The sequence below is a fragment of the Phalacrocorax aristotelis genome, chromosome 2 (genome assembly GCF_949628215.1).
Source record: "Phalacrocorax aristotelis chromosome 2, bGulAri2.1, whole genome shotgun sequence".
NCBI lineage: Eukaryota > Metazoa > Chordata > Aves > Suliformes > Phalacrocoracidae > Phalacrocorax > Phalacrocorax aristotelis.
The window spans coordinates 25,592,009-25,614,704 of NC_134277.1; the positions used below are offsets into that span (position 1 = coordinate 25,592,009).

A 22,696-nucleotide genomic window follows, 5' to 3' on the forward strand; every position below is an offset into this window, starting at 1 on the left:
TTGTAACAGCCGATGTGCTGAAATATTATTAAAGAAGTGGATTGGAAAACTAGTGAAAAAAAAATTGTGAGTCAGATAAAATCCTATATAAAAGTGACCTCCCATGAAGCCCTCTGTTACTGGACCCGATTACTGTGAAGATCAGAACAATCCATATCTTAGCCCCAGGTGTCTGGTAAATATTCTACCTTTCACTGGAAGTTTCAGATTTTGTTACGTGGTTTTAATATTCATCTGTACAGTGCCTTAGCTCCCTACGTCTCATCTGAAATAAGAGAAGATTAAGAACATACATTTAGAAGGATGTGGCTAACTTTCTTATAACGGTTCATGAAAGAATATTCCTTTGATTTGCTAAGGGGTTGTGAAATTGAGGACCGTATATATTAATTTAAACTGAGGATGCAAGAATCTCTGTTTTTAATCCACGGGCTCCCTCTCCTGGTCTGGGAGGTGCTTGGCACCAGGGTTCGATTTATACAGAAGCCAGGTGAAAGTTATTTGCAAATTGATTTAACCACGACATAGTGTTGACAGTGTCTCCTAACTTCTATGTTTAATCAGAGAATTGAACTCTCCCTAATGGCAATAACGAAACGAATATGGGTGTTGTGATGAATCAGGGTTGCAGGGCCAGGTTTATCTTATTCAACTGCCAATTAAGACATATTTCACAAGGACTGAAAGCAATATCCTACAAACAATATTTACAAATAAGATCAATGAACTTGCATGTCCAAATAACCACATGAGTATATACTGTCTAATTGAAGTGATCCTGTCATCTTTGTTTCTCTGACACCTTGGTGCTCTGCTTTCCCCTCCTGCTGGTCATACTACATCTAAATTGGACTATTTGCTTATTGTATTTGATAATGGAGAAGAGATGATCTTTGCATTAATATTCTTCGATTAGAAACACATTAGTATTGTAAATTGCTTAATAAACTTGAGGCCCTAGAGTCATAAAGCACACCTTGTAGGTAAGAATTGTATCTATTTAAGAGGTCACTTACTTTTGCCTCTAGTTTTTAAGCCAGTTTCTAAATTTCATCAAATAAATTTTTGGTAGAGTCAAGGAGAAGTTTTTGTCTTTTAGCTTCCCAGCCTTGCTTCTAAGAATTTTTTTAAGCTCAGATTTATTGACATGAACATATGTTTACATAGCTTAAGAAGTACTACAAATATTCTAGAGTGGTCCTTCCTTTAATGCTCTTAATGCATATGTGTATTGCAGCAGAGACAATAAAAATGAAAAATCTCTTAAACTCTGAATGATTAAGAGTAGATGTCTTGTAGTTGGCCCTGAAGTGTCACAAACCTTCACATACTTGGACCACAGATTTTCACACTAACTTTGTGCTTGTTTTGTGCTGGTGTAATATCAGTGACTCAAGATATGCAGGTCTAAAAGATTTATTCAGAAGATCTGCAGTGCAGGTAGGGGCAGGGCTGACAGGTGGCTTTGTACATTTATGACAATGCAAAACAAGCACCAGAGTCCTGTGAAATGTTTTCCTTATAGAATATCAGCCTTTTATTCCAGGGCTTATAACAGATATTGAAAACAGTCCCTAGCATTTTCATTCATGTTAGAAACTGAGTGTAAATTTGTAACAAGGAAGATCCCACTAGTGAAATATTAAATTCCGCAGTTCATTCAGAAATGCTGCTGCTTTAAGTGTTCCTCTTGGCTCCACCTAAAACAAGTGTTGACAGTTACATCTCATGAAGCAAAAATAGGTTTGGGAGAACTAATTATAGCACTTCTTTCAATTTATTTATTATTTGTGCCAAAGACATGGGGGATGAAGTTTTCATGTGAGCAGAGGGTATAAGATGCATGTGAGAAGTGTTAAAAACTTTGCTGCTGAAAGTTGATCTGATTTACACTACAAGCAGCAGGACAGTTGAAGTGAATACAGACAATGCATAATTCTTGAGTCAAAGTCTGTATTTCCTAAAAATTTATATTTTTATGTATACTACATCCACTTAAAATGTCAACTGTTCACTGTGCGTTCTTGTTAATGCCATGCTCTTGGTCATCTGCTTCACCAGCTGTGAAAATCTTCTATCCTAGCATCTGTTAAGTATCTGTTCAGCTTATTTAAGTTTACAGGGATTAAAGTTATTTCTGGGCTAAAATATCTAGCCTCTGTAACACCAGTGCTTTGAGATATGCAGGTATCTTGACACTTCTCAATTGAAAGTGGTTTTAACATGTATTCGTTAAATAGGCAAGCTGACAGGAACACAGCACTGTTAACATGCTTTACTGACAACACCAGTTCCTTGAAACGATGGTAATCGTTTAACTTTTGTACCCTCTTCCTCCCCCACTTCCTCCCAAAATTAAAGCTCTTTAAAGTTTATATTTTACATTGAACTCTTTGGAAGAGTGGCTTTATGCAATGCTATGACTTGTTATGTCTTTTCCATTAAAGCAATGTGTGGTTTTTTTCTCTCTCTTTTTTCTTTTTGTGCACAGGTACTTGGAACACCAAATGAAGATACGTGGCCTGGAGTCCACTCTTTACCCCATTTCAAACCAGGTAGGTTGAAGTACCAAGTTCATGCAAACTATCTTCCTGGAAATACAGGACACAGATAATGACATCCCACCCACAAGCTCCAGAATGACCTGGTATGTAGCACATGAACCATAATGCACTCTTTCTAGCTGCTTACTTTTTATTGTGCTCAGGGTGGGGGTTTTTCTTGTGTTTAATTTCTATGCTTTCTTTTGCATTTTCTCCTGCTTATTACAGTATAAGCCCTGACCTGCTTGCATTCCTCAGCCACTGAGTAGCAAACCTTTCAGAGTGCTGGTAGGCTGATTCCAAATCAGTATTACTTTTCCACAGACCACCCTGAACTTTGAGGAATACTACAGGAAACTAAAGAGTAGAGGAAGACTTTGTGAAAGCTGAAGTTACTAGTAGATCACCTGTTGACACATTTCTGCAAAGCTTCAGTTTTTTAGTGTGTGTTGCACTTGAAGTTGTCATATTCTACAACCATTCCTGAAAAGCTGTTTCACCATCTGATCCTTTTGTGTAAGAGGGAGCAGTTTGTTCCCTAGAAACGAGAAGTACATGGTCAGCTTCATTATGCTATATACGTATGTATGAGTATATATGTAATATATATAGTCTTGTGAACTTTTGAGTGAGGATCTTAGAAATACTGTTTTTTAAACATGCCAAGCAGGAAAATGAGTAGGAGACATGGTGGCTTGTGGGGGCGGCGAAATAGTGGAACTGCTTGTCCAGAGAAGTTTGACATGTCCATCCTGTTCAAAACCTGACCAGACACGGCCTGAGCAGCCTGAACTCGTTGGACCTGCTGTGAGTGGGTTTGGACTAGATGGTAACGAAAAGGTTACTAGGTGCTTTCAGATGAGGCACTTAATTGGCTCTCAGTATATTTTACTAGGATGAGTCTTCAGTTTATAACCATATGACTGAAGTCTGGAAGTGAGTGACAGAATTGACCCAGGAATCCAATTTCAGATGTTTTTGTCCTTGCAGGCCTGAGGTCTCTCTGTAAACTCCTGGTTCTCCTTCACTGCAGGTGACAATCCCCTCATCTTCTGTCAAAAACTGTGACAACCTGGTATCCTATGTCATTTAAACCTAATTTCCAAGTCATAAGTCAGACACAAAGAAGATTGTTCCCTTTTTATTCCAGCCTGTCTTATTTGGCAGATGTGCAGAATCATAGTGGCTTCTTTGGGGCAGCAAAGAGCCAGGAGATGGGGCAGAGGAGTCGGAAAGGACAAAGAGATCTAGGCAGCTCTCAAAATAAGAGAGAGGAACAAATATATTTTAGGGCTTACCCTGATAGTAACATAAAGCCTCGAGAAAAGGGAAGGCAGACAGCTTTCTTGCACATTGCTTTTTAGTCTCTGTCCTAGTGTTGTCTTATTGCTGTATAGTGAAGTGATTCTCTAGTGAATTAGTAGAACTTTTTTAACAAGTACAGTTTTTCATTGAAATACCAAGAATACTATAGTGTTCTTCGCTAAATCAGTGTGTCATTAAGTTTACAAGCTTATGGGTTTCTCATTCTTGGGACAGATTAAAAGGTGAGCACAGAATCCTTACAGAAATATAGTGGTTTTTAACAGCAGTCCAAAGACATTGTCATTGTATTTATCCAAGAATAGCAAAGAAGAGAAAACCTGGAGATGTCATTGAGTGCTCTTTGGGTTTCTTCTTGGTTTTATTCTTCTGTGTGATACAGAAAAGTTTTGAACAGTAGATGGCAGCCAAGAAATTTCCTGGTTTCATTTTTCTGTTTGCCTTCCAAGTGTGTTAGGGTTGTGGGTATATTACCACAGAAGAACATCAGGCAATAAATCCACAGTGGGCACTTCATTAAATCTAATTTCTATACAGGTATTTTGTTAGATTTGCTTTTATTTTCTCCATCCCAGACTACGGATTTTGTTAGCTATGAATACATAATATTTATACAAATGCAGAATGGGGACAGGAGGAAAGATGCCTCCAAGACAGAAAATGGTCCCTCAATACTTTCACCATTTCTGCATGGTGTGATCTTTGTTCTCTCAGATCCTTTCCATGTCTGTGAAGTATGTAGATTTGCAAGTCAGAGTAATTACTATTCTCGCTGGTAATTATTTAATCTTTCTCGGGCCTGTAATGCAAAACAATGAGCTCCTTAATTCCCATACACTCTGGAGGTCTGAGAGCACTCCAAATGAAAAAGCCCTCTCCTATACACCTACTGTGTTCTGCTTTCCCTTTGTACCACCCCATATTCTGCATGGCCTTAGTAAAAGGATTTTTTTTGTGTTACAGTTCCTTATTTGCTGATTTTAGAAATTACAGCAACAGAAAGCATAATCTAACTGGACAACCAAAATTTGCCTTACATTCCCCAAAACTGAGTAATTGCACTTTACGCGTGTGGAGTGGTGTCGTGGTTCAGCCTCAGCTGGCAACTAAACACCACGCAGCCGCTCACTCGCTCCCCCACCCCTGTGGGACGGGGGAAAGAATCGGAAGAGCAAAAGCACAAATTAAAAAAACTTGTGGCTTGAGATAAGAACAGTTTAATAATTACAATAAAATAATAATTATTATAATAATGATTATGATAATAATAACAAAAATGATCATATAATAAAATGGAAAAGGAAAAAAAGGAAAAAAAACAGAAACACAAGCGATACAACCGCTCACCACCCGCTGACCGACGCTGCCCGTCCCTGAGCTGCGATTGCTCCCCCCTGCCCCAGCCAGCCCCTCCCAGTTAATATACTGGGCATGACATTACATGATGTGGAATATCCCTTTGGCCAGTTTGAATCCACTCTCTTGGCTGTGCCCCCTCCCCTCCTGGCTTCTTGTGCACCCAGCAGAGCATGGGAAGCTGGAAAAGTCCTTGACTAGTATAAGCACTACCCAGCAACAACCAAAACATTGGTGTGTTATCAACACTGTTTTCATACTAAGTTCAAAGCACAGCACTGTGCCAGCTGCAGTGAATAAAATTAACTCTATCCCAGCTAAAACCATGACAAATGGTTAGAGCAGCAAAACACACCACCTCTGGGATCATGCTGGGATACCAGCATCTAAAGCATGCTCTGCACAAAGTGCTCTGACCTATGGGCTGGGCTGGAATTACACTATTTGTTCATGCTGTTGGAGTGTTGGAGCTGTTTGGTCATGGATGCCAGGTTTGCTGTTGCTTCTTAAAAAAAATGCTTTGTGCCATTCTGTGCACAAAAGTTTTCTGGCTATGGCAAGGCTGCATTGTCTCCTTCCACAGATGCTCAACCAGCCATGCTCCCCTCCCTGTTGGTCTGAAATTGTTACACCCTACAGAAAATTTCCTCGGTGTGTGACAGACTCTTATTTTTTCCAACTGATTCTTTGGAGCAAAAATGGAGGTTAATGCTTTAATAATATATTTAATATGACTTAATCTTTTCCTTTCCGTAGCAGAAGAATGCAGGAGGGAACCTGAAATGTCTTGCCAAATCTGAATCAATTCCGTTACTCTTTAAGATTTGTGAAATTATTGCATTTAAATATAGGTGATATGGGGTTAAGTAACTGCTGTGCTTTGCATGCCTTTGTGAGTTTTAAGACTGATAGCTGCAAACAGTAAGTGTGATAAGTGCAGAGAGCACTGGTGAATAGAATATCAACATCTACTCAGGCAAGGCTTTGATGCTGTAAACCGAGTTGTGTAAGTGTAAGACAGTGGGATTTGAACAGAAAGTATCAGTAATAAATAGTTACTCTAGTTAAAAAAATGGTGGGCACATAAAATGCCTGTGGAGTTGGGAAGACTGTTGAGAGTGGGAACAAAATTTCATTGTATTTCTTATTTGCATACAGACCTAAATAACTAATTTTCATGCTGTGATTTGCTGGGGCACAGTTCTGTGCTGCAGAGAGCTAATAACTGTTCGCTAGGAAAAGCATGTCTGAAAAACATGGCATTAGTCTCTTCTCTACTAGAGTGACCAAGGGTCTGATTATTATGGAAAGCAGCCAGTGCATAAACAACGATGATCTTTGACATCTTAATATGCAGTAGCATTTCTGAGGCTGAATAAGAAATGTGTTCCTAAGGCTAACTGTGGGTGGCTCTACATCATCTAAACCCCTAACCTCAGTGATTTTAACAGCCTGTAATTGTGAAAATAAAACGGTCATAATTTGTTTTGCCATTTAAAAAGTCCGAAAACAGCTTGTATTTATCTGCCTGTTTTGAGGTCTTTGATTACTTTTCATCTTACAAATACTCTTAAGTAATATGCGATATATTTAAAACTAAAAGTTGACCTGGTCTTGTGAGTTTTCTCTGTGTCTTACCCTTGGTCCTCTCAGTTTGTGTTTGGAGATGAATACACGTGTGTACACAGACGCACGTCCTGCTTAGTAAATTACTTAAGGATGATCTAAATAATCCATTTGAAAATCCTGAAATATTTCAGAAGTATTTCAGTAACTTCAGGTTACTTCTGTGATGCATTTTGAAGCTGTTATGGTTGCTATAATCTTGAGTGGGTCTTCCTGTACTCACGTATCACCGAAGAAACCCAGCCATTCAGAATCACTGTGAAAGTAAATTATCTGCCATCAAGTAAGAAGGGAGTTTGAGGAAATTATGACAGTGTTAGTTGTTGTTTCAATAAAATCCTGAGGTTTCACCCAGTTTGCAAGTGTCATCTTACATGTTGTTGGACAGACACTGTAAATTATGAACATGACCCTCTGACACACGACTCAGCATGTTTTCACTATTTATTCTTTTGTTACAATTTTTTTAAAAAATATGTAGATTTGCTCTAGTAAAACAGATCCATTGGACCAATGTCTCTGGGAACAAAATGAAAGCAGGCCTCTACTGTCTCATCTGCATGAGTGCAGATGAAGCAGTATTCCAAAACAAGCTGTTTCCTTACTGGACTCATGTCTGAGTCTTCCTGATGTTTGGGTATTATTCTTTCCATTGTTACTAAATCTCCCATTTTTCTTAGTCTGGAGTCTCATCTTCCTTTCTCCTCCAGCCATTTTGTCTGGATTCAGAGTCCTGTCCAAATAATTGAGCAAAATAAGCCTTTTGTATCAACATCTACACTTAAGTTCTCATTCTTCCTAAATTGTCAATTAGCGTTTGGGACTGACGCTGCATAACCTCCATCCTGGGAAGTTAAACAGATTTTTCAGAGGGTACTGGCAGTGAGCAAAGTGGGAGAAGATAAGATTTGGTCACAACAGAAGATAAATGAAGTGATGGTGGCCATGAAGAGATGTTAACAGTCAAGGAGAAGTAGTAACTTGTTAGGAAGGTGGAGAAAATGTGAGAAAGCTTTGTAATGTTCACTCTGCCTCAGTTTCCTTACAATACTTTTTCTATGTGAAAGTTTAAATATTTAATCTTCAACTTACGGTGTGGGAACCTGAACCCTGCTGTGCTCAGGAGATGTCCAGATAGAATATAAAGTAATATGCCTGAAAAGGTGCCTTTATGAGACAATGGAAACATCTACTAAGCAGTGGTTTTTAAAAGAGAATCTCTAGAGTCAGGATGAAAAGAGTTAAAAGAAAGATACTCTCCTTAAGGAGAAAGCAGAAGACAGAAATAAACCAGAGAGAGAAAACAACATTCATAGGAAATACTGCAAAACACAGAGCCTGCCAGAGATTGACAGATACTTCATGGATTTATTAAACAATTGAGTCTGTGACTGACAAAACCACTGTGGAGCTGGTGTTCTGACTCAGGAATTCTGCTTTGCTTCCCAGGTGATCAATAAATACAGATTTGGTTTAGAAATATGATCTGCCTACCTGCATCTTCACAGCTGATGGATAGCCAAGTTTTTTCAAAGGATTAAGTCCTCATTTAGAGTAGGGCTGGGCTGAAAGAATAAACTCCTTTGGCACAAAGCTGTGGAAATACTATATATGAGGACATGCAGCTTTTCAAACTTTCATAACAGTTTTTCCTACAGAGTTTCACCAAAGCCTGTCAACAATTTGTTACACAGTGAATCAATATCTTGTTTGTTTACATCTACGCTGATGCCAGCGAATGTTCCCAGGCGATGTGGGAGTCTGCTGTTAAACTGTTAGAGCAGCCTCTGGCATGCCTTTAGCTCATGACAACTAGGACTACCAAATAATTAATTCCTGGGCATGGTTTGAGAGTTAGTGTGGGCTGGGGGCTGCTCCCAGTAAGAAGTATGCCTTGCATCTGTACTGGAGTACGGAGGTGGAAGGGTCTCCAGTAGCATGGATACAGGACACCGATAGTGTCTCAGCCAGACAACAGTCCCAAGCACATTTATCTTACCGGTACAGAGACAGACTTCAGGAATTTGAGTACTTGAAGGAAGGAGACAGAGGGATCTGTGAAAGAGAATTAATTTCAAATTTCTCCCCCTCTTCTTTAGTTTTGGCAAAACTGTAATATTTGGTGTTTCCTCAGGTCTCTGGTATCCACAACTCATGGGAACAGTTGCCAGTGTTTTGACCATTCTTTAAACAATGTTGCTTGAAACTGAAAAGTTAAAGTAACTACTGTATATGTGAGGGAGCCAGTGTGAGCACTGCTAAAAAGGGGAGACGTTTCCTCTAAAAGCCAAGTGCTTTAGATAACGCTGACTATTAAAATTACATTTCCTATTCATGCTCAGTAGAGAATGTAGAAACCAGCATCTATCCTTCCTCTTTACATAGCCTGTGCTCTGCTAAAGCAGGTGCTTTTGGGAGGGAGGAGAGGGGATGGGGATGGGGATGGAGGGTGGGGGAATTGAAGTCATTTTTCTCAAGACATTTGGTGTACAAAAGCAAAGTTTACCTCATGATTATGATAAAACTCCAGCTGTGATTGGACTCCAGTAAAAACTCTAATTGCACATTAGGGCTGCAAATAGTGCTTGAAAATTTTGCTTGTCAGCACGGATGCTTGTCTTTATATCTTTAGCTGACATAATTTAAATATTTTTAGGATTGAATCTTTAACAAAAATAGCATGAGTCTTATATATCACAAAACAGTGTTAGTCACTTTAGACTTTTAATTTAAATGTAAAGAAGAAAACCCATTTAAAGAAATCCTGCATTAGACTTTTCAAAATATTAATTATGGTGATATTTAAATATTTGCATTTAAGCTAATTACATTTGGTTTTAAATAGAGAAGAACATTAATCAAGGAATGCATATTAACCAGCATGTTTTGATTAACAGCATAAAAAATGCCTTGAAGTCAAACTGCATTTTAAGTTCTTTGGTTTAGACTAGAAGCTGATTATCAATAGTCTAAAAAGGAGCTAAAAAATAAAAATGTAGTCTGCTTCTAATTCCTTATGTAGCTTTTCTTGCCTATTCTGGGTCCTTTCAAGGCAACCATGGCAAAGGTATAATAGTTCATGTGTTTTTCTGACTGATAAAAGAGAAAAAACCCTCATCTTGTTATATGTTACTTATAATGCAAGTGCTTATTTTTTCAATTCTCACAGCAGACCAGTAGTTCCTTCAGTGGTCTGCTAATAAGCTCACTAGTGAGTTCTGCTGAAATTCGCTTCTGTTTGAACCTGCCCTTGATGCAGGGCTGTCAGATGGAGCGTGTTTATCAGGCAGATAATGATGTTTGCAGTGGAGAGCATGTAGGTATATATGTGGGCACGCAAGTGAGTATGCATATGTAACAGTGTTGCTGTAAAGCAGTTTTCTATAGGAACTAAGAAATACTGTCTATTCCTATAAGAAATAGAAATACTATCATTTCTAAGACCATTTAATACAGCTGGGTGTAATGGATGAGCTTTCTGGCACAGGCTTTTTTTTGCCCTAAGTCTTCAAGCTGAGTACAATTTGGGAGCAGTTGTTTTAAGAACATAATTTTTTTGATGCATCAAGTTTGTCAAATCAACCAACTCAAGAAATTCACTCCCTCTCTTTCTTCTGCTTGCTCACTTCTGCTTCCATTTTGCAGTTGTTATTCCAATAGCTTCGTGGATGCTACTGTTTGTGGGGCAGTCGTAAAAACTTCCTTGGCACACAAGGCATTGAGTAAGCTGTGCTGCAGGGTCTGAAGCAAATAGCAGCTCAAATCCATTTACTGCCAGAAGAATGTTTGTGTAACTGCACCACCCAGCATCTGAGTGGGTCATGTTTAGTGCCCAGCAGAACATTGAACCTTGGCTCCGAGGCTGGGCTTCTGAAGGTGTGGATGTAATATATTAGCCTACTCCTTTTCTATACTCTTTAAAAATCTTTAGAGGAAACGGTATGCTGCAGGAAGATCTTGCAGTTGGTACTTCTTTCCAGGAAGGAATATGAGTACTGTATGTTTGCTCTTATTCATGCAGTCCTGTGTAGGGATCTCTGTACACAGCATTTAATTATGAACACGCTACTTAATCAAGATTTGGCCAACTTGGCCTTCTAAGCAGCAAAAGGTAAACACTTTTAGTTGCTGTGAGATTTGGTTTTGTTTAAATCCCTGCCTTCTTTTGTTTCACATAAGCAAAAATCACCTTTGAGCAGTGAAATACAGCACCCATGTGAAAAGCCAGTTCTTTAACAGTGAGACATCGTTGCTAGTGAGGATGATGACTGTATATTTGGGATTAAAATGCAGAGGATCAAATTTTGTTTTCCAAATTTGTTCCCAAAAGATCTGCAAATATTTAAGTGTTTGCATGAAGGAAATAAAAATCACACTTTTTAGTTCTTTTTACTTTAAATTTCAGATGAGCTTACTGTGTCGGTCTTTCAGTGTTTTTATTCAATATAAGCACATTTAATAATAATAATCTGAAAAGATTTGAACTCCAGTGTATATACTCAGAATTTGAACTATAAAAATTCAAAATATATCTGAGAGCAAATCTTGATCCGTAAATGTACAGTTTTTCAGGTTTCTTTAATCTCATGGCTGATGAGAATGAGCAGCTGCCTCAGCAAGGTAGTGTGCTTCATGTTCTTGATGGTGGCTTGCATGTGCTGGAGGATGGTTGTGTGGGTGGGTAATGATGTGTCTGCATGAAATTCTCACATGTGCCTGTTTGCCTTTCAGTTCTGAGGGAAGGGTAGTAAGGTTTTGCTACATGGGCTTTTTTTTCCACAAGGTTGGAATGAGATTTGGATCGCCTGTGCTGCTGCCTTTCATAATGTATGTCAGAAATTATTTCTTTTTTTGAGGAGCATTCATGGTAATTCTGCAGTATTCCCAGGATCTCGCGTTCAGTGAAGATCTACTGACTGATATTAGTGGGTTTTATGATCAAATCAATAGGAGTATTTGAAAAACAAATACCAAAGCTATATGCTTGAAAGTATCATAAAATATAATTTCATGCAGTTGGTCACAGTCACATATGTATAGCTTTAGATTTGGTTGTATTAAATCCATCTGGTACTAAAGGACAGAGGCATTCATACCAGTGTGCGAGAGTCGTTCATGCTGAAAAGTAACTCAGAAGCAAACTTAGGGATGTAATTGTGGGACTGAATTCCAGTTCTGCCATTAATTGGACACAAGCAGGAAATCCTCAGATAAAAGTTGGAAGGTTAAGTTACCTTTTCTTTTGCCTTTGTTGTGACTCCAAGATTGGTGCTCGTAGGTATGTAATATTGTGGTTTTACAATTCAGGACTTAAAAAACTGGATCATGATGGAGAAGCTCAAGGACAATATTGTTGTAGCTTCTCTGTTCTGGCAGCTCTGAAATAAAAATCAGCTGGTTTTGTTTTTCTGGTTTTTATTCTCTAAAGAAGGATTAATTCAGGAAAGTACTAAGAGCTGGCATGTACACGAGGCTGGACTTAATTACTACAGCAGTCTCATCTAGTTATACTGTCCGTGAAAGTTAACAAGACTCTGGTTGGAGGCGTGCCCACAAAATTGTGTAGAAAAATGTGAGCTGTATTTTATCGATATGTGGTTTCTTTCCTTGTAAAGAATTTGAAGCAAGGAGCCTCTGATCTTCTTGGAGTAGAGGGCAAAGAGTTGATACCAATGATTAGGAGAAGCATGGTCTGCAGTCACACAGCATATAAATGGAGTTTGAAATGAAGGACTCAGAACTAGCATTTGCCTCTCTATAGACCAGGTTTCACCCTATCCGTGTTTTCCCTCTCTCTGCCTGATAAATATTATGTATAACGTACGTACTTAAAAAGTGGTTTAGAGCAGTAGACTGAGTAAAGAAGGAAGATTCCTTTGAGAAGTTTTTCATTTTGCTTATGCACATCCCTTATGACAGCATTAACATAACTGGTTCCAGTGTATCACTTCTTTAGTAAAAACTCATCTGGCATAGAAATAGTTTTTCAGTTTCCTGCAGAACTGAAACTGATCTTTAGACATTAAGGCCTTAAGGCAATTTGGCCAAGTGGTTGATTCTGTGTTTTCCTCCCACAGTGAAAATAGCTTAAATTGATTAAAGGGAACCTCTGATACTCCAGAAAAGAAAATATGTTGTATGTGATACTTCTCAACTGTTTTAAGTGGATGTAGCTCTGTCGAAGTCAGTGTTGCTGCGCCAGTTTGAACCAGCTCCGTATCTGACCAAAACATATTGCAGAACGACAGATAAAATCAAAATCTGTCTTTCCCCAGGTCTAGGTTAGCTTTTCAGCAATGCTTCAAGTCAGTTCAGTTCTCTTTCCACCTAGCACTTTACTGCACCAACATAGATTAATGTGCAAATCTGCACTTTATTAACCCGACTCCCATGTGTATCCCAGGCTTGCCATTATGCAGCACTGTCTAGCTGCATCTTATCTTTCAGTCCTTTGTCATAAATGAATGGATAGTGTTGTGGTTGGACTATTTACTTATAAAGTATAGAAAGTCTTTATTTTCTTCCAGTTTTTATGGGTAAGTATCTGCTTGCATATACATTTTTAATTCACATTTGTAAACTGAAATTCAAGCGTGAGCTCAAGTCCTGCTGAGGCAATGCAACTTGGCTATTGACCTTACTGGGGCTCAGGCTTTTCTTGTGGAAAGCAGAAGCTGAATTAGTAAACAACAGGTAGAATTTGAATTGTGATATTCCTCTCCATTGTAAGTGTGGGTCATATTCTCAATGCTAATGTGATGCTTGCACTACTTACTGCAGAACGTGTACTTCAGTACTGAATTTTTATTTGTGCTATTGGATATTAAAATGAATCACAGGCACTGACTCCAGTGCCATGTTACTGGTACTGAACCCTGGCTGCATCTAAGTATGATCCTGACTACTTTGCCCAGTTGACTTAAAGACCTGCCTCGGGGCATTGGCACATCTGTAGTAGATGCATTGCATGTGATGTATAATAGAGATAAAAAGACATTGGCATTTCCTATAGTTTTAATCTGGATGTCCCTGGTGTGGTAAGTTATTTTGTTGTAGTATGTGCACACAGAAGATTGTAAGGAAATCTCTTCACTTGCCGCTCACAGTAAGAACGTTCTCAGCAACTTCTTTTTTTCCCCTCTTTAAGCTTTAGATTCTGCACTCGTTGCGGTATTGAGACTTTACAGAAAATAGAGGAAAAAAACCAGCCACAATGCTTTAAATAGCTTTTCCTTTTTATAGTATCCAAGCTGCTAAGTGCCTGGGATAGCTGACTTTATCAGTAACTGGAAAGTACTGTAAAGCTTCTAATTTACAATATTTATGATAGTGTCAATAGTATGGTATTCAATCTCAGTGCTTCTCAAGTTCACAAAGTAATATGGTGGCATTTTCAACAATAAGACATATCAGAAGAGAGTTTCAATGTGTTCAAAAATGTGCACAAAATTGGCAATAAAAATATTTTATTTGGGGAGATATATTTACGGAGCAATATATTTTCTGTTAAAATGTACCACCATGACCTATAATTTACTTCTTACAATATCCTAATCCTAACAACCAATTAAGGTTTATAACACTGTATAACATACTTTATAAAAATTCAACCTAATAATTTTAGTTTGTTGAGAACTGTGTAATGGTGGCACATCTGAGAGTTTGCTGAGAGTTGTCCCTTTTCTTAGCTAAATAGCTTCATTCATCTTATAGTGAAAATAACACAGGGAAGCCAACTAGGTGCTACTTTAATGATCATCTACAACAGTCAAATATTTTCCAAATGCAGAAACTCTTTGTTGATAATACAAAAAAAAAAACCTACAAAAAACCTCACAGACGTGTTTCGTATGTTTGTCTACATCTAAAAGTCTTTAATGGTATGATAATGTAGTTAGCATTTGGAGGTTTTGCTAAGAAAGTTATTTGAGTAAATTCAGCACAATATCCCATAAGTGATATTTGATTTTATATTGGTGCTAAAACTAGTTATAGTCATGAAGCTTCCAGTTTCCAGGACACTTGTCACACATCTAAGAGGGAGTGATTTCATTGCCTTAACAGCATGAGTATGGTTCAAGCAACAAAATTTGTAAATGTGAAGTGGCCCTCAGATGCAGTTCGCAGGTCTACTGCTTACCAAAAACCTCTCACAGCGATGTCAATGAGAGCTGAAGTTTCTGCATAAAACTTTTTAGTTAAAGAGAAAAAAAAAAAAGGTATAAGAAACAAAACCATCCACACTGATGCTAGGATTTTGTATGTGCCACAGTTTTTGCATAGTTATCGCATCTTTAGAACTGGCTTTGTATGAAGTACATATGACAACTTTAGTACTTGCGTAAGTGAAGTATACAAATACAGGAATTTGAACATAACCCCTCCCAACATTTACAGTTGTTTTGCACAATAAGATGCATGCATATGTGTATGAATATATATTTGTATATATAAAACACTGTTGTAACTGTACAGTGTGCCTATTAAATGCCATGTTCATGGGCGGAGCGGAAGCAAAATTAATTTTGAGGTTTTATGGAGTATTTTGTAAGTTTAGGACTTCTTCATAGCAAGTAATGCCATCACACTAGGGTAGCTGGCCAGGGCGAGTACCAGTCTACATGGTAAGATTTCACTGCAATGAGGCTTCATGGAAAATGTTATTATATTCTCCAGCTGGATTCCATTTTTTTCTTCCTGGGAGGCACTTGGCTCCTGTTCAAAGGACTAAGAGAGTAAGGGCTCTTCACTTCTGCAGCAGATTTCATAGCTTCTTCCTCTGCCACCTAGGGTCCTACTGCAGAGCAAGCACCTTCTTGGATATAAGAGGGAAAGTACTTATATCTGAACTTAAGAACTTAATGCTTGAGTAAATAAGCTGTCGTTGTACTTGTAACTTCTGCTCATTATTATATGTGTTCTTTGGAAAACGAACTCTTATGAGGCCATCATGCCTCCTGAGAAGCATAAAAACATGGCAGTGAGATCACAGAGAACTGCATTTGTGATGAAGAAAAAAAATTTAAATTTGAAGCTTTTTGTCTTTTCCCCTAGCAAATACTGTTTTAGAAATAATTGTAAAAAATTCCATTTCTGGTGATGCCAAAGTAAATGAGCTTTATGACATGATGGTTTGTTCTGGTTTGTTTGTTTTAGCAAGTTGGGTTTTTTGGGGGATATATTTGGTGTTGTTTTGTGGGTTTTTTCCCTCCCTCTTTGTATGGCAATTGCTTCTGTGTTGGTTTTCTTTACCTGTCTTGGGACTTCAGCTGCAGTAGTTACATAGAAATGATGAAAACTGACAGTAGATAAACATATTTGAAAAAAAAAACCACCTGGTTTTAGCATAAATAATTGAATGTGCCTCTTCTTTTTCTTGCAGAACGGTTTACACAGTATGGCCCTAAAAATCTTAGACAAGCATGGAATAAGTAAGTCTATTTATTTATTTATTTATTTCTCTTTTGACTCTTCAAGGATCTGATTCATGCCAAGCTGAAGTTATCATAGTTAACTTAAAAAGACTTTATCCTTTTTAATTACAGTATGAATGTGGAATTACTGAAGTATTATTCTTTCCTGCTTCTGCCAGTTTTGAATGTTTTTGAATTGCCAGTTACCTCTAAAAAGAGAGGAACTGTATAGCATACTATTTTCTTCTTGGGGATATCAGTTGGCAAGTGTATTGAGCTCATTGAGAGATGTTTTGTTATTGCTTTGGGTCATCAGTTTTGAATCTTGCTTTCTCAGTTCCACTGTAACAATTAGGAGACTTTTAAAGAATGTGTTTCTAATCAACTTTGAATGTTGTTTCCACATAATCATGCCCTGTTGCCAGGTCCATCTGATCATTGCATTTAATTATCATGACTGAAAAAAGCCTTTTTTTTTTTCCTTTCAATGTTTCCTGAATTTTGTCACATTTACATCAGATGGACACTGATATAAAGGTATTGTGCTCAAAATCCAGAAAGGTTGCCTAGTAAGCCAGGGATGCCTTACCAATCCTCTGTGTAAAGTTTACTAGGACATTTTTCAGCACATGAAGGATCTGTGTAGACAGGGTATTTAAGCAGCACTATACTGAGTGATTAACATCTTTTATATTTTCAAGAAAGGCTACGCAGTTTGAGTTGGATGAGCAGGATCACAGTTTTGTCAACAACTTGTCGTGCCAGAAAAATTTTTAGAATTTTTCTCCACTCTCTTTTGACAAAAATTTTTTGCAACAGGCCTAAGCTTTTGATGCACCAGTATTGCTGTTTTCTTTCCAGTACTCATTCAAAATTTTATTGTTGGTACCAACTGGCTGTCTTGTTGGTAATTTACCAACAAGAGTTCAAGAGATAAATCAAGCATCTCCTCCTCCAAGTTCACCACTGAAGTTAAAGATATGAAATGTTTTGGTGAACAAACTTCCTTGTTATAAGGCAAAAAAGTTACTGATAGAGCAGAAGTACAAATCCTTTTTCAATATCCTAATTTATTAACAATGAAATGTGTCTACAGCTCTAAAATTCATAGCATGGTCATTTGCCAAAGATGTGATGAGGTTTAGAACTTTGTCATTCTATTATTTCTTTTCCATCTGCTCCTTCCAAAACAAATTTGGTCCAGTGTTTTGGACTGAAGCACCAAGGCATTTTTCATCTAAAAATAAAACTTTTGAAATTGTGTTTAACTGAGAGAAGAGAAATCTCTAATGTAACAGATCATAGTTAAAAATAGGTGTTAGCTGTTGGATGCAGTACCATCGATGTTCATCCTTTGAGTCGGAACCTGTATTTCTGCAGTGCCAGGCATCTTTTGTGACTCTGCATTTCTACTGGATCCTCCATGGTTAGGAGTAATTTTCTGGTTCCTGCAATGACACACATAAAGCTGGCACTGAAGCCAGTGCAGGCCTTTACAAAGGCTGTCACCCACCTGAGTTAATTGACTTTCAACAGTCTATAGAAAAGTTCCTGGCATGTCTAGTTCAGACTGGGACCCTAATTTGGTGGCTTTTGTGGAAGTGTCCATCTCCTGTTGACTCTAGGAGGAGCAACAGGAAGATTTGCTTCACTTGGGGTTGGCTTTTGTGAATATCTCAAACAGTTTTGCCAGTCCTTGTGATCCTTGCAGGCATTTTGCAGTGTTTGACTCTACTTCAGTCTTACTGCTTGCATGTAGTTCTCTGAAAGTCACAGCTTCCATTTTAAAAAGTCACTAGAATTGTCTATATTCTGTTCTTTAACAACGAACAAACTTGCAAGTTCATTTTTTCTTCAAAAGTAGTTAATGAAATCCAAAAGCTTGGAAAAAGCAATTATATTACAACATAAGCAATTAGATCTGGATTGGGAAAGAGCGACAGAGGGACAAGGAAACTAATATTGATGTGAATGTGTTTGCTTGGGGGTGTATATGTATATGTAAGTAATGTGAATAGATACTGGCACACTACTCTGTCCATTCTGCAGACATGGACTGAGTGTTTTTCTACATTTTAACAGCAGTTAGACCCAGCATTATCTACTGTGTATGAATATGTACAATAATAGATTTGAATTTTAAAAGTTGATATCTTATATTTCCTTCAAGAACATTGAATGAAATTTCTGGTTTTGTAAAATACAAAAAAAGAACAAAACTCAGTTTGCTTAAAACAAACCCGCAATCTCTGAGACTTCATAATTGACACAAGTTATGATCACATCACAGGCTGACTCAAATAAGACCAGAGCTTTTTAATTTCTAAGAAACCTCTTCAAAAATATTTATACATTTTCAATGCTCCGTGCATAAAGGATTTGCAATTTTTCAGCATAAATGAAGGGATTGAAAGACAGAAAGCAATGACAATACATAAGGTTCAGTGCTTCATATGTGCAGTTCTACTGTAATAGGAAATATTCAGTGCCTCAAAATTATGTATCATTTACATTCAAAATGTAAAGGCTTTTCTCTTTTTCTGGTGTAAATCTTCATCTGTGTGTTGTATTAGAGCGCTGTTGCTTGCACAGCTGTAGTTAAGGATGTATAAACATTTCTGCTATAGACATATTCCCAAGGGTTTATAATTCAGCTATAAAACTTAACACATAGACAGACTGATTCATTCTAGAAATTTTCTTTATTGGCATGTTTCAAAAAGCAGCAATCTCCAATTTTTAAAAAAACCAATCCTTTTTCAATTCCTGATCTAATTTGTTGAAGACAGTTGATGACACAAAAATGTGCCATTTGAAATAGAATTGTTTTAAGGGTAGTTGGGATAAATGAGAGACCTAAAACGTGGAGAAGAACATACAGCCTTTTGTTTTTAAATATGTATTGGTTTTGTTACAGAGTTACTTCCTCTCAGTGTCTTCGTAACTTTGAAAGATACACCTTAAAGAAAAATGTTTATGGTCTTGGAAGGATTACATGTGTGCTTAAACTTCTCTGAGGTGAAGTCTTGTCACTGAAATTTTTAAAGGGGGGATTGAGATAAAAAGAAATTGAGGAATTTGTCACACAGAAACTGCCATAGAAACTGTAAAACAGAGCACGATGTTGAACATCATGCTCCCAAATTGGAAGAGAACATCTTTAATTTTCTAAACACAGTGAAGCTTTTGCCACCTACTGTTCCATCTTCCAGGCACAGTCTGGCCCTGTATCTTGTTCATATATATGTTTTGAGGTCCTGGCATGGAAGAGTGAGAATATGGTTTAGATGTCTTCAAAGCGGCTTACCTCAAAACATGCATGATAATTCAATTTATGTAAGGAGAGGTTACTAGAAGGAAGAAAACACTCTTCCAACATTTACAGAGCCAGCTTTGTGTCTGTAAGGCAGAAGGAACAGAGGCAAAAATCTCCAACCCCAAACCCCACAAAAAGCCACAGACTGGAGGCAAAATAATTGTACCTGACTGACTACACCGGCTTCCACGAGATATGAATTTGAAATGCACAGCCAGGCAATGGAACAATGATGGATACAAGCCAGTGGTTCTTTAATTCCCAGTTTAAGTGGAAATTAGCTAAAAGTGTGGAATGTAACATCAATGACAAAGTGAAACCAGGAGGCTCATTGTATAAGAAGTCAGATCCCTGAAATTCTTAAAACAGAATTGGTCAGTATGAGGGGGTACGTTTGGGAAGTGTTTGAGGGAAATAATGTAGCTATCACTTATAGTGAATTAAGTTCTTTGGAGACTTTACACTGAACTTTTTCATGGGTTGCCAAACTACCTAAAGATTATAAAGAGAATATTTACTAGATAACATGTGATTTGTAAATTTTGTAGAAATGCTTATAATGGTAGGAAACAAAGCTTGCACTGACAGTTGCTTCTACCTAGTATGAAGCTTCACCTACATTGTATGACATATTGTGGAATGCAATTATTAAATACTGGTCTAAAAAGAATTAAATGTAGTCATCTGATTGTCCTATAGAGTTCATAATGAATTATATTGTCACCTTTTTTCCTGAACTATTCTGTTCAATTATCTATAGACAACAAAAACTAAGAACAGCTCTGCTTTCAGAATGCAGTGCAACCTCTTTCAATTTGCAAAAGCTTCTCCACAATAATAAACCCTTACAGAAGAACAACAAAAGAGAACTAATTATCCTTGTGTATATTTGGTAGGACATAAAAAGCTTTTTCAGATCCTTCTGTCATAATGGGTTGCACTGTGAGAAATTAGGTTGGAAAGAAAAGGTGCAGTTGAAAACAAATTCTGCTCTGCATAAATAGGTCTACTACTTTGTAATTCCCCAACATGGCAGTATTTATTATATAAATAACACTTTATTCACACAGCTAGTCCCACTGCTGGCGATTTCGTCCTTTAACAAGATGGTCTCTGTACTTGAGACCTTGCTTCCTGAGGCCAGGTTGTTTAGAAGTTGCATTCCAGGATGGACTGGCCCATTTTGGGACTGTTACTCAGTGAAAACTTCCTGAAGAAAGCAAAGCGAGTGAATAGAGATGAGTCCATGTATTCTGAGTCTGTATTTCATTTCAAGCATGACACAGACTATGGAACTGTTTAGAGCTGAGACTTGGGACAGGTTTTTGGTTTGGGTTTTTTTTTTTTTTGTTTTTGAGAAAATCTTTGCCTTAGTGGGGTTTTGACTAAAGGCAAACCTCTCTTCTAATTGTCACTTTTATCCCCTTCACCTCTTGTCCCTTCATCAGCATTGCTCATTGTAATGTAGTCTGTAGTGCTAATGAAAGAATATTCAAGCTCTCAAACACAGTAGAAACAAAATCTTTAGTCTTGTCATTGCTAAAACCTTTCTAATGGAGAAAATGAAGCAAAAAAGATGTAAAACTTTACCTGTGCAGAAGGTGGATTATATGTGTAGGACTGTGTGCAGTTCAAGTATGTTGAAATTGCACTGGGGCTGTCCCCTCACTTGCGTTTGGGGAGTGGTCAGGAATCATGATGGGGGCAGAGAAAGGGAACTGGACACAAAATGAAAAGATTTTATAGAAGTATTTGTGATTTAGAGGTATATAAACCTGCCCCTGTCTCCTGATGCTTTGCAGTGATGCTGCTGCACTGAAAAAAACATTTTTCATTTCCTATTTTGTTTCATATTTCCCATTAACACCCCTTTACCAGTTATTATTTTGCCTGAGGGACCTTAGGAATCTAATAAAGACAAAACCTGTGTTAATGTGCGATACAAACAAGAAGTCATTTACCAGATATTAAATTTATTACACTACCTTCATAAAAAAAGGAACTTCTCCAATATTCAACAGCAGGCAGGTTTGCCCTCTCACGTGCAGCAGCTGTGCTCTGCCCACGTGTGTGGCCCACCATCACGCGTGCTCTGCCCACGTGTGTGGCCCACCATCACGCGTGCTCCGCTGACACGTGTGGCCCGCTGACACGTGTGGCCCACCATCATGTGTGCTCTGCTGACACGTGTGTGGCCCACCATCACGCGTGCTCCGCTGACACGCGTGGCCCACCATCATGCGTGGCCCACCAACACGCGTGCTTGGCCGGGGAGGTGTGGGGGAGCGTCGGCGTGGCTGCGCGCGCCAGGGGGAGCGCTCGAGTTGAGAGCGCGGGCCCTCTGCGCTTGGCGGGACACCAGCAGAGGCCGAGAATTTGTTACAAATATTTTCCTAACATGATGCTTTTTTTTTTGTTTATTTCACTACTTAATGGGGTTTATTAAATAAATTTCAGGGTGGTGGAAGCTGCGTGTTTACACTTAAGTGCCTTTTTTTTGTCTCTACTTCTGTACATTGCACCCACTTAGTGCTGTTTTATACTTTTCTGGGACCATAAAGGGGCTCAGCTGCAAAAGTGCAAAAGGCGAAGTTCTCAGCCCAGCTCAGGAACGGTTAGTGCTAAGCTGAAATGCACCATGGGTTTTGTCAGCTTTATGGTGATGATTTATATGATGCTGATTGAAGCCAGTGACTGAGAAGGATCTCCAGAGTTTCTCTATTTATCCTTTTGCCAAGATGAAGAATTCTTTACAATTTATATTTGAATGTTTCCTTCAAATTGGAGCAATTGTAAATTGCTCAAATGTTATAACTTTTATAAACACTGGAGGACATTATTCCTAACAGGCTTCATTGTTAGAATGTTTATCCTGACATTCAATTTATTTTTGCTTTATTCTAAATTCCCCCTCTTTTGTGTTGCTAAGCTTTATGTATTGTGTTACATCCTCTTGGCCCAGTTAAAAATATTAATAAACCTTCTAAAGCAGGCCACAAAAGCCTTTGTCCTCTTTTTAAGAGTACTAATAACTCTATGTTGTTTCATTAGCAAAATTACATTGTTATCCTCCTGTACCTTTCCCATCCATGACAGCTGTGAAAATACAGCCCCAACGT

At 38.0% G+C, this 22,696-nt stretch overlaps 1 protein-coding gene across 4 annotated transcripts in view; it reads left to right on the forward strand.

The window, feature by feature from the left end:
• CDK14 (cyclin dependent kinase 14) overlaps positions 1–22,696 on the forward strand; it is a 325,979-nt gene that overhangs the window by 215,780 nt on the left and 87,503 nt on the right. For all 4 annotated transcript variants that reach the window (XM_075082797.1, XM_075082796.1, XM_075082795.1 and 1 more), the window contains 2 exons: positions 2,492–2,555; positions 16,231–16,279. In XM_075082797.1, the coding sequence (XP_074938898.1) occupies positions 2,492–2,555; positions 16,231–16,279 (113 nt within the window). The remainder of the gene's footprint in view (positions 1–2,491; positions 2,556–16,230; positions 16,280–22,696) is intronic.